The sequence below is a fragment of the Convolutriloba macropyga genome, chromosome 8 (genome assembly GCF_964194025.1).
Source record: "Convolutriloba macropyga chromosome 8, txConMacr16.3, whole genome shotgun sequence".
In the NCBI taxonomy this organism is placed as follows: domain Eukaryota; kingdom Metazoa; phylum Xenacoelomorpha; order Acoela; family Convolutidae; genus Convolutriloba; species Convolutriloba macropyga.
The window spans coordinates 1,055,915-1,069,189 of record NC_134475.1 but is presented as its reverse complement, the minus strand read 5'-3'; the positions used below and the strand labels follow the sequence as shown (position 1 = coordinate 1,069,189).

Sequence of the window (13,275 nt, the reverse complement as noted above, 5' to 3'; positions counted from 1 at the left end):
GCTCAGGTGAAAATGCGAGCTCAGTTTCCTCTATCATTTCCTTAGGTACAGGTAGGGCCGGGGGCTCTGGTATTCTTGTCAGCGCCGGGGGTGCAGGTGAAAATGTGAGCTCAGTTTCTTCTACCATTTCCTCAGGTGTAGGGCGGGGGGCCCAGGATGTCTTGTCAGCGTAGATGGCGTTGGGGTCTCAAAGGATGATGTCAGCCATGGTATAGGTTGGGCCGGGGGCCCTGGGGATCAGCTTTACATCGTGTCTACCGGGAATACAGACAATTCTAGCGAAACAGTACATCAATTCAACAAAGATGAAAACAGAGAAAGGAAATGCCTCGTTAACGCTTATGGAGCAGCCACTAAAGGGAGACACAGAAAACGAAAGTTTCCTAGAAGCAGCAGTCTCAACACCCTTTCACCATTCTTTGATGAAGAAAAAAAAGATGATTCGAGTTGGAGGACGCCTAGCCAATTCACCTTACACAATAGATCGAAAATTTCCAGTTGTTATTCCAAGAAAATCGCCAGTCTCTGAAATGCTTGTTCGAGAAGCACACGAGAAAAATCTTCACGGAGGACCTCAACTGACGTTATACACGCTTCGGCTAACTATTTCGATACCTGGGGGGCTTTCTGTAGTGGAAGGTGTCTTATACAGATGCAAACCTTGCATCCGTTTTGATGCCAAATTGTTACAGCCTCAGATGGGAGATCTACCTCGAGAACGAGTAGTGCCGTCATTTGCTTTCAGTCATTGCGGACTCGACTATTGTGGACCGTTCTACACAAAAAATGGAACTCGAAAGCTTTTGAAAACGTACGTTGCAATTTTCATTTGCTTTAGTACGAAGGCAGTTCACATAGAGCCAGTTATGTCTCTGACCAAGGACGACTGTCTTGCAGCCATTAAAAGATTTGTATTTCGTCGAGGTATTCCTGATGAAATATACAGCGACAACTCAAAAACTTTCATTGGGACCAAGGGAGATTTAGAGTTTCGACAAGCCTTAGCTACTCACGAGTTTGAAGTTTTGATATCAGCATTCGGCAAGGAGAACAATATTACTTGGCTCACCATTCCGCCGAGAACACCAAATTTTGGAGGACTATGGGAGGCCGCTGTCAAATCTCTAAAACGTCACGTGGACCGTAGTTGGAAGAACTAAACTTCTTTTCGAAGACTTCACACATTTGTTGACACAAACCGAAGCAATCTTAAATTCAAGGCCTGTTACGTCCGTTTCAAATGATGCCAATGATGCCTTAGCACTTACACCATGGCACTTTTTGATAGGACGACCTATCACAGCATTGTCTGAACCAAAAACAACACGAAAACAAAATTTCATTGACACGACAGAAGAAGAGGATGGACAATCTTATCAGAGACTTTTGGAAGAAGTGGTCAACAGAAAATTTGTCAAATTTACAACAATGGAGAAAATGGCAAACAGGACAAACAAATATTGACATCAATGTAATAATAATCAAAGAAGAGAACACCACCCACTCTGTGGCCAATGGGACGAATAACAAAGGTGTTTGATTGAAATGATAAAATAGTTCGAGTTGTTGAACTGAAGACATCATCTGGACTATTTATACGACCAGTCAACATGCTTGTTTTATTAATGAAAGACGATATTGACATGCCGTCATTACGATCTGACAAGGAGGATGACACAGATGAAGAATGAACAACAGAGGATACAGACGAGTAATGACAGCAAGAAAATGTAATTTACAACTGTACAAAACTGACAAACTGGGAACTAATTGATTTTAAGAAAGTATCAATAAACTTGTGATGGGTTGCTGAGAAATACTATTTACCGCAATTGACCAATTAACCAGAAAGCCAGTTCCATTGATATATTAACAAAGTTGAACCAGTTCAAGGAGACCGGTATGTTACGATTTACAATAGCCTTTGATGCAATGATCTTCAATGCAATCCGAGCAAGATGAGGAAAACAATGATAATTAACCACGTGCTGAAACCAAATATTCATAATTTCAAACGATATTATGAAATTCACTTGGTCTTTTCGAGCTTGAGATTCTTAAGCATAAAGCATTATAATAAAGCATTTCTATGCAAGTGATTCAATTAATGATGCACCGCAACAGCATTTTTGGGGATTTTACTAGAAGAAAGTTTTAATTCTTAAAAAAAGTAACTTAAAGTTAAGTTTTAACTAAAGATTTAATTTATGAATTGTTGATAATTACACTCACTTAGCTTAAACTAACCCAAAAACAACTCATATTCAATAGAATAGATTCAGTTTTTAGTAAATAGTATGTAAAATCGAAATGAACGAGAAGAAAATACATAATGATTCAAAACTTATTTGAAAACATTTTTTTTGCGATGTACTTTTTTATCGACAAATAAAGGATACCCCGTTGCATTTTTGTCACATTGTGTGGTCGATAGTTAATTGGTAACGCTATCAATTGTCAATTATACATGTTTAGATTTCGATCTGTTGAGAAAACAAACCTGTTTTCCGAATTTCCTCTATTGTTGTTTCATGCTGTAACGCCGCTTAAAATTGGATGCTACTTTATTGGGTATCTTTGTTCGTTTCGACTCATTCCTTTTGGCTATCTCTAGCATTATCTACGTTCACTGAAAAAAAGTGTGAAGTTTGATTGAAAGAGTGAAAAAAATACAATAGAAAAAAAAAACATTGTTAATTCCTTTGAGTATGAACTATAAAATACAGAACATAATTTAAAGGCAATGTAGTATTAAGAAGTTTAAATGAAACAAACGTCACATACTGTGAAAGTTTAAAATTGTATTAAATTTACGGTGTGCTAAAATATCGACAAATTAAGAGAGATGAATTATAATTGAGAAAAATTTTTAAAAGCGCTAATTCTACAATTAGCATTTTCGAGAAAAGAGAATTTTTAAAAATTCTAATCCTCCAATTAACATTTCATAGAAGACTAAATGACGCCCTAAAACTAAGTCAAATTAAGATCGAACTTGAAAGATTTGAGATTAGAATTCAATTCAGAAACCGTTGGGTCTTTTGGAAACTCATTCCAGAAATGATTTTTTAATGTAGTTTTGAGAGCGCGCTTTTTAGGGATATTCCGCCTCAAGGTGAGAGGCAAATCGTTATACCAGTCAATTGCTTTTTTTGAAAAACAGTTTTGCATTTTATTTGTTTTTTGGTTTGCTCCAAATTATAGATTGTTTGTACGGTCATTCATTTTAGCACTTAGGGTGGCTAACTTTCGAAAGCTGGTAGTTCATCGAGTTCATCGAAAGCTGGTAGATCTGCTTTTAGAAGCTTTATAAAATATATAATAACCCGATACTTTCTGAGGTATTCTACTGGTAAGATTTTGTGTTTGGTCTTGAGATCAATGGTCCTGTCAAATTTGGTTCTATTGAAACATGCCTTTTATCCCCAGTTCAGTTGTTTTTTTAGAGTTAATCGAAGTGATTTTTAAGACCTGAGAACAGAACAATTGGGTAATGCAGATGACTTAAAACAAGAGCGTTCAGTAAAGCAGATCTAGTTTTTTCTGGAAATATATTTTTGGTGGTGTAAATGACCTTTATGCCAATAGCCATTTTTCTTAGTACATTTTTTATTTCTTCATCGAAAGAAAGATCACAGTCAATATGAACTCCCAAGTATTTCACAACTTTTTTCTCGAGAACTGTACATCCGTTAACAACTATTTGTTCGATTTTGTTCCTTTAAGGGGCTCCAAAAATAATGAATTCGGTTTTGCTTTCATTTACATTTAACTCATTTTTCCTGAAAAAGATGAGTTTAGCGATACCTTTTTCAAGATGTAACTTTGATTCAGAAATTGTTTTTCCGCTGCAAAAGATAAAAGTATCATCAGCATACTGGATCAGCTTTCATATCATTTACATATATGTTGAAAAGCAGTGGGCCTAGCACAGTACCTTGTGGTACTCCACGGTTAAGTGCTATCCAATTTGATTCATACTTCGAGAATTTGACTTTTTGCACACGGTTTTCTATATAAGATTTTAGAATTGTATTTGCTTGTTCACTAAAACCTAAAAGTTTAGTTTTGAGCAAAAGAGTAGGATGTGATATCGAATCAAAAGCTTTTGATAGGTCTAAAAAAGCTCCTGTGACGATGTTTTTTTATTGAGATCATATCAGATTTTTTCAGTGCAATATATAAGAGCATATGTAGTTGACACTTTTTTCTGTATCCAAACTGTGTTGTTGCAAGCAACTTATTCTTCTCTAAATACGCTAATATTTGATCTCGAAGAAGGATTTCGAAAATTTTAGCCAGAGCTCCAGTAAGCGAAATTGGTCGAAAATTTATCGGATCTTCAGGATAATCTTTCTTGAAAAGAGGCAACACGTGGGCACGCATAAGGTCGTCAGGAAAGCGTTGTTCAGTTAAGAATTGGTTAAACAAAAAACAGAGAGGTTCAGCTATATTTTATTTTCTCTTGCATCTTTTAAAGCCCAAGCTGGAATGAAGGATGGAACCAACGGTTTTTTAACATTTAAATTGTTGAGTATATCAAATATCTCCTTGGTTGTCGTATACCTGAACATAAATTTGTTACTGTGGCGTGCCGCATTATTACAGAATTGATACTGTTCTTTTTTACCAAAATATTCACCTAACGCTGAAAATTTATAGTTGAGAAGATTGGCAATATCATTTCCATTGGTCAAAACCGTTCCAAAACTGTTTTTCAGTCATGGTATTTCTTTCTGTTTTTTCACAGTTTCTGATTTCGTTGATAAAATTCCACCTTTATCTTGCTTTTTTTAAGTTTTGAAACACATCTAGCAGATGATTTTCCTTTTCCTGCTTCAAAACTTTTTTGTTATTATTTGATGTCTTTGCAAACTTTTTCACTGTATTTTTTGATATCCATTGTTTATGTAGCGTTAGTTTAGGCTTGCCATGGCGTATGAAGACGGTCTTTTGTGGAGCATGCTTTTTAATTACCGTTTACAATGACGAGCAAAAGTTTTTATACATGATTTCAGAATTTTATGATAAATAAAATGATCTCCAATTTACCTTTCGAACATCTAGGAAAAAGCATTTTTAGTGTAGTTTGTTTTATCAAACACAATTTTTTTGATAGCTTCTTTTTTATGTTTTACGGTTTCAATAATTAAAGAAAGCGTGGCTAAGCGATCACTTTTTAGAATCGAGTCTAGTGTCTGGGAACATAAAAAATTTTTGCATATAACATAGTCTATTAGCGACTTCGTTCTTGATGTTTCTCTTGTTGCTAAAGATGTATTTGAATTCAGTAAACCGTACGGCAAGATCAGAGTTTCTAGAAGATTTCTTTCATTGCATTTAAAGTAATTAAGGTTGTAGTCACCTAGTAGAAAATTTTTTTTTTCAGTCGCTGCTCTATCTAAACCGAGGGCAAGCTCTTCAGAAACAAATTTATTAGTTGTTTTTTGGACAGTGAGCCAAATTTATCAACGAGGGCTTTTTGTTTATTTTACACTCTACGCAAACACTTTCAAAATGGTCTTTTGACATTGTCTCTAGATCATTTCGTGCTTTTGGATGAAATTTTTTTGGAACGAACAAAAGAATACCACCGCCTTTATTTTTCTCTTGAAGATCAGTACGTCGGTCGCACCTGAAAGACACTAAGTATTCTGAGTGTATCAACCAAAACGGAATATCGTTAACTGATTTCAACCGCTTTTCTGAGAAGCCCGAAATACAATTGTCACCTAGGTCAGATAGAAAATTTTTAAGGAGCAACATTTATCCAAGCACGCTTTGACAATTTTGATGTAGAACTACTAGCTTTGACACTACTATTGGTGTAGTAGTGAAGAACCAGTTCCTTTTTCCTGTGATTACACACAAAATAAGAAGAAAAATAAAGTGGAACTGAAGCTTCATTTTGAAACAATACAAATAAAAGAAGACAAATGAAACTAAGAATATTCAGCAGAACAATTATCTCGACTAGTATTGACATCTCTTATAATTGTAACTCTGTCTCCAATGATTACGGTATTTTGGGTTTTGATTTGGATTACGTTAGTTGTTATTCAGAGCTATTAATTTATTGCATGTGGGAAGCAACTGAGAAAGCACACAATTTTTAAAAAAAGGGACACCTTTGTAATGGAAATGCAAATCATCATAATACAAACTATTATAGCTTGGCATGGCTTTCATGAGGTCGTACACATCTGCAACTTTATTATTTTCATCACCTGCTAATGCATTTATTTTATCATTATAAAGTTTAATGCGCTCATTAATATGTTCGTTTTTTTGGCAGATTACGAATTGGTGGCACTTGCATTAGTACAATATTCTCAGATAGCGTGTTTCTTGTTAAATCAACCAAATCTGTATACTTCTCAAACTCGTCATTGTTTTTATGTTTTTCTTTCAGAATTGAATTCGTGTCCCATCCTGAATGAGAACTGTTTTGATCACTGTTTTGGGCACTTAAATTTTTTCACAGGTTGTTGAGCCTCGATAATCATGTACGCAGATATCTTCTGGTATAGTACTATCCCCCACCAAATTTTTCACCAGACTGCTCCCAATAACAAGATTTTGTGTTTTTGTGGGAACCTCTTTTGGCTCAAAACGTCCTACACGAACCTCTTGAATGATTGGGGGATATATTGGTTCGAGATTTTACTGATTCCTTTGGATCGTCATTTGACTTCTTTTTTAGCAAAAATTGACTTGCCGAAATGACAAACTCTTTTATAATTGAGTTTTTTCAACTTTTTTAAATAAATCTACATAAATTCGGTACAGTTCTTTTTTATTATGCGAATTGAACTCCCCTTGGTTCATCATGTTGATAATTAAGATCTATTAAAGTTGTTAAAAGTATCGGATAAAAGTTATAAGAATTAATCACGAGATAAAGGAAAGCTAAAATTCTGTTTCAATTTGTCTTTTTTCTTTCAGAACACATGAATAAAGCAAGGTCAACTGTTCGAAACGAGAGATTGCGCTTTTGTCGACGAGAGCTTGCGCTTTTTTCTAGTAATTGATGCGGATTCAGAATTTTTTCCAAAGAGTTATTGTAATTTAGAAATGAGATTCCTCCAAAAATTGTAAAATAAAAAAGATTCCAAGATGTAGAAATTGTAAGTTAAGAGCATTTCAAAAAATGGCAGTATTGAAAAGTCATCTGTACAAATTAATTGGCCCTAGAGGTGATTTGGTTTCTCCTTTTTTTGTTTCTTGAAAAAAGCCATCCTCGACTATTTAGAATTTTTCAATTTTCATAGATATTCTTGCGTACTACATTAGTGGCAAAACGTTCACTTGTCCTTTTTGACATCTCAAAGGCGTAATTTTTAAATCAAACTATTCTTTTTTGAACATGAAAATTGTGAATATTCAATAGAGTATACTTGAAAAATTGCGAATTATGAAAAAAAAATTTTGATTCCAGCTTTAAGACTTTCTAATTCAGCCTCTTGAAGACAATTAATTTTTTTTCTAGTAATTGATGCGGATTCAGATTTTTTTCCAAAGAGTTATTGTAATTTAGAAATGAGATTCCTCCAAAAATTGTTCTTACTCTGATCTTGCCTTCACGGCTATCGAGCTTAAAATACAGAATTGACGATCAGAATTGAAAAAAAATTTCCCCTTCTCCTTGTCCGGGTAAACTATTTTTTCCGACTGTCACCTGCTGAGAATAAAGTGGGTGTTTTCTCATGACTATTTTTTCAAATTTAGAGGCCGGAACACGGTGAAGGAAAAAAAATGTTAGCAAAAACAAACGTTCATTTTAAATTGTTTCAGATCTCTTGCTATCTTTTTTCACACGAAAAGAATTACCATCAATACTGCTGACCTACAGTGATCAGCTCTTTCATATACGCGTGAGTAATTATTTTGAATGCCTATATCAGGATATGCTTCTTCGATAAACAATCTTTTTCTTGTCGAATTCTATTTGTCTTTGATGGGTTGGAACCTTGCGCGAACGCACATTGCCGATCTTCCTTGTTGCTATTGATACTATTCCCTGTATCCTCTCATTAAAAAAAGATACCTGGCTACAAATATCATCAAGTTAGTGCAAAGTTGTGGCTTTTTTACAAAATATCCATTTTTTATTTTGTTTTGAGCCCAATCGAAGGCATGGAAATCAATGGATTTCCAATATAAAGGGCTCTGGTGTCTTTCCAGTTAGTAGAATAGTTAGATGGAACGGTTCTGGTTAGTACGTACCTTAATTCCGTTGGTTGTCTGAACCATTTTATCAAGAAGCTTGAAATAATTCTGAGCTTATAAAAGTCTCGGTCTTCATATCCCTCCGCGACATTGTTATATTTTTTAGTATTTTTTGGGGATGCTCTATGCTCAATAAGCTGGATGGGGACTATAATGGAAGACATGCAGTTTTATTCAAAGGTAGAAAAATGTAACATATTGTATAGTAACAAAGAGAATCTATCCCTTTATAATCTTGTGTTATTGATGATGATTGCTTGTAGGTCTGGACAGACTGAAAAGTGGTTTGCAGGCACTTGGACTGAAGTGTGGAGGCACATTAGAAGAGAGGGCTAAGAGACTCTTCGCAACGAAAGGCAAACGGGTCTCGGAGCTGGACCCCAAAATGTTACAATCACACGGGAAAGCAGCGTCTTTGGGTGCTGGCTATACTTGGGGATTAGTTGGTGAGTGTTTCCTCTGTAATCCTCCTAATATTGTTGACAATGTTAGAGGACTTAACTTGTCAATTTTAGGGTTTGTCTTAAAGTCTGAGAATACTTAAATAATATTAACGTCATTTGGTTAAACAGATTGAGCTCAGTTTTTTAGTGCTCATAGTTACGTTATGCAAAGTTTGAATAGATCAAAAAGGCTTGATCAGTAAAGTACATCAATTTCATTAACTTATTTTATAAAGTACACAGTTTCATTGTGACATTGGTAAGAAAAGTCTCGATCAGTTTTGGGAAAACTTGACAGAAGTTAACCTGTTTCTCTAAAACTGGGCACACACATGTAAAGTTATTTTGCTGGTCAATTGAATTGACATCTTTTTAATGATGAAGACATACTGCAGCTCCTTGGAAGATCAAGTAAAGTTCGTTGACCACGACACAGAAAAGTTTGCTAAAGTTCGTGCTTAAAGGGGGTTTTGATTACGAAGTATCGTGTGTCACTTCAGGTAATCAGAAAGCGAAGGATATAGCATCACTTGAGGCAGTAGTCTATGGACTGACTGAGAAACTGGGAGATGTGAGAGAGAGCACACAAGAGAATGCTCAGAGGAAACAGGCCAGTAAAGTTTCGTTTGTGTCACCAACGTTGTGTGTACATATTATTTCCAGCCTCCCTAGTGCACGTTCTGTAACTCAAAATGGTTTGCCAACTAATAAATCACGTTTTGCAAATTGGGGTCGCAAGAGCGTACTGAGGTCAATAACGGAAAAGATCATTTAAAGAAATATTTTTTCCGACAACTGTTTTTGTTATACCGATGCTCGCTGTATTTCTTGGATTCGGAAATAAAAAGTGGGTAAATAGTCAGACACTTAGTTAAGGTAGTTGTTGTTTTTGTAGGCCAGAAGTGCACAGGAGAGACAGGAGGAGTTGGAAGGGGCGGAGGGTGCAGGGGCCGATGGGGTGACTGGAGAGGGGGAGGAGAGTGACGGGGGAGACGATGACGATGATGGTGAGATAGATATATTTTGTTCCAAATGTCACTTGTTGAACCTGTGACACTGTCTTTGCCAGCCTATTAACTGTTGTCACGACTAATTATTTGCAGTTATTTGAAGCTTGCTACAGTTTTGTTTATGCGAGATATTTGTCAGCAATTTAAGAAAACTGAGTCCTGAACTTTAATTTTCTGCCGTTTTATATCTTTCAATTATATGAATGGTCAGTTTGTACTCCATTAAAGCGATTTCGTAATCAAATTTTTTTGCCACTTTAATTTGTTTAGTCGATTTTCAGTTTAAGCCATTGATTGATCTTAAGACTATGGGTAAGTTTTAGAGACAGCAGTTCGTTTCACTAATTGCAGCTAATTTTCCCGGCACTAGTTTAATGCTTATTTTACACAAGGCCTTAAAAGTTTAAATTTGTTGCTTTAGTGCCCTACAACCCAAAAAAGTTGCCTCTTGGGTGGGATGGGAAGCCAATTCCCTATTGGCTCTACAAGCTACACGGTCTCAACATGTACTACAAATGCGAGATATGTGGCGGTGCAGAATACAGGTATCTTCATTCATAATTGTACCTCGACATTTCTCCAAGAACTCTGCTTCATCTCAACTCGAAGGTTGACAGTTTGGTATCAAAAATGAGATCGATAGGTCTGAAATTTGCCAACGTATAGGTACTGACGGATCAAAAGGTTCAGACAATTGGGCAATCGGATGTTGTTCGTCAAATGAGCCCGTCTGAATTTTTTTCTTTGCGAGCCTTTTGCAGTTTTAATCGTTTGATACTTTTATAACTAATAGCTCATTAAAAAAACAATTATTTCAGGGGTCCGAAAGCGTTCCTTCGGCACTTTGCAGAGTGGAGGCACGCTTACAATATGCGCAATCTGGGAATCCCTAACACTGCCCACTTTGCAAATGTGACCAACATCGAGGATGCCAAGGCACTCTGGGAGAAAATCAAAAATCTGAAGACAGCAGAAAGGTAGGGTTTTGAAAGGATCTGAGGCATTTGAAAGGAACTGATTTTTTGTTTGGACAGATTCGAAAACAATTCGTTGGTGCGAAAATTGTTCGCGTACTTTTCGTTCGTGTATGAAATCTTTATTTCATAGGAATTTGTGAACAAGGTAGAGCGTGTATTTGCTCTGATCTTAGGTTAAACAGTCTTGTCACTGTTAGACCTAACAAGTAGTATGACGATGCTGAATTTTGATGGGTTGAAAAAGGCTTTTGTAAATTTATACAGCCCGCATTTATTGTCTTGAAATTCATACAGACGATTCTGCTCAGTACAGTTCAGTTGCTTGAACTAAATTACTTGAATTGAAAACTTGTAGCAGAAAAAGAGCGTTTTTACCGAACCCGCGCCCCGAATAGCACTTAGCAAAAACTTGCAATTAAAAGCCTTTATTAGAAAGGATACTGCAACGATAACTCTGTCTTCATACAATATAGCACCTGGCACTAGCACCTACATAGCCGCCTCTAAAAAGATAAAAAAGGAAGAAGCAAACTAAGAAGAGAGTTATCATATGGCGACAGAGATGTTGAACGCTTACCTCTGTTAAAAAGAAAGAAAAATTTGCAACTCATGGAATTAGCCATTAACAGAAAAACTTACAATCTTCGAATCATTAGAAAAACAAACACTGGAATTAGCCTTTATTTTACCGCACAAGAAGACAATCAAACCGATATCAAACGGATCCGTATTACAAAAAACTCAGAACTTTACAATTTCTTTCAAAACTATCGAATTCGAGAAATTAACCAAACCACAAGCACAAACCAACTTTACCCATTCAAAATTATTTGAGCATTAACCTATTTGTTTTGCTGGAAAAGAGAAATAACAACGCAAGCCACAACAATACTTTTATGACACTGTTGGAAGGCTATCATCCTAGAAACCCGTTCGTATTCTTCAACGACAAAACAATCGACAGAAAAGTAGGTCAAAAACTTGCAGCGAAGAACAAAAAAGACCAACCAAATAGCCTAAACTGCAAACTCTGTGACACAGCTAAATTGGAGAAGCGCACAAATTGCTCTTTCCACAGAAACACTTCAACAACGAACTGACTAAAAGAAAATGGCAGATCCAAGTCCGCCTCACGTACATCTGAAAAGGTTCTCAGGACTACCAAACGAAAACTGGCCTGAATTTGAAGGACTACTGAGAGCAAGCATTGCCGTATCTAGTATTCCTGAAGCGAATCACCAACGTGCACGATATCTTCACCTACACTTAGCCGGTAATGCACTCAACTATTACCTTCGATTCGCCGAAAACACACGAAACGACCTAGACGATTCGATTGAACAACTACGCAACCGATATGCAGGAGCAGACCAAAGAAGAAACTTTGAGCTCGATCTGCAATCGAGAAAGTTTGATCCAGTGAAAGAACAACCAGATGACTTCGCCACAGATCTGCAACGCCTCGCCAACCTCGCAATTGTGGACGATCCTGCAGCTCACATCGACCGCACTGACGAAAGAACAAGACGAATAAGAGAACAATTCATTCAAGGCATGCCCTTCAAGTACAAGAAAGTGTTGCTGAAAGAGAATGACAACATCACTGTGAACGAACTATGCGCTATCATCAAACGACGAGTCAGAATTGATCAGATGAACCCGGAACCACAATACACCACGGCATTCATTACACTAAACGCATCAGGAAACCCTGCTGTGGCCCAAGCCATAGAACGCATAATGGTAGCAGGAATAGCATCAATGCAAGTAGCACAGCCACCGCATCAGCGCTTGGAGAGCACTCAGTACCCTAGCTACAGAAGATGAAATTACTACAGAGGCTACAACTACAACAGACAAACATACCAGTATAATGGAAACCAAAATGGCCGAGGATACAGTAACAACTACAACAGCAGAGGACGTAATCGTGGAAGTTTTCAGAGAGGTCGAGGAAATTATTCGAGAGGAAGGTCAAACTTCCAACGAAACGACCGAAGTAATGGACGTACCGAAAGATCTCCTACGCCGATGAGAACATTTTGCAGAACATGTGCTAGGAATGAGCACACTGCCCGAGATTGTCCAGAACGTCAACCAGCATATCGCGATGGAAACATGCCATTCAATCAGCAATCAAAAAACTAAATAGCCTGTATGTTTTTCTACAACATATACCAGATAGCATGAAAAACTATAGCAAAAATGTATTTATAATACCTCTGCAGTTCGAAACATTCATAACGAAAGCAGTAGCAGACACTGGAGCATTCAGCAGCGCCATGTCAAAGAAACATTTTGATAAAATAAGCAGAAACCTCTACCAAAAACCAGAAAAAACAGATCCTCCTGAAATAAACGTTTCTACAGCTTTCCTACACCAATCACCCATTTTATTTACAGTCCAACTGACATTCAAAATTGGCCACTTACAATTTGAGGAACAGTTCATGGTGTTTGAAACACTTTCCGCTATCCTTCTTGGTTTTCCATTCTTTGACAAAAATGAGATTATTATTGATGCCCACAACAGACTACTCCAAACACCAGAATTTACTTTTCAGCTAAATCTAATGCACATAAAAGGCAACAACAAACAAAAACGTCTCAACAGCC

General features: G+C 36.6%; 1 protein-coding gene across 1 annotated transcript in view; it reads left to right on the top strand.

Annotated features, from left to right (window-relative positions):
- LOC142344370 (splicing factor 3A subunit 3-like) overlaps positions 1 to 13,275 on the top strand; it is a 50,383-nt gene that overhangs the window by 13,103 nt on the left and 24,005 nt on the right. Inside the window, exons 6-10 of the mRNA XM_075395963.1 lie at positions 8,493 to 8,675; positions 9,173 to 9,282; positions 9,568 to 9,679; positions 10,104 to 10,227; positions 10,501 to 10,659. Coding sequence (XP_075252078.1) covers positions 8,493 to 8,675; positions 9,173 to 9,282; positions 9,568 to 9,679; positions 10,104 to 10,227; positions 10,501 to 10,659 — 688 coding nt within the window. The remainder of the gene's footprint in view (positions 1 to 8,492; positions 8,676 to 9,172; positions 9,283 to 9,567; positions 9,680 to 10,103; positions 10,228 to 10,500; positions 10,660 to 13,275) is intronic.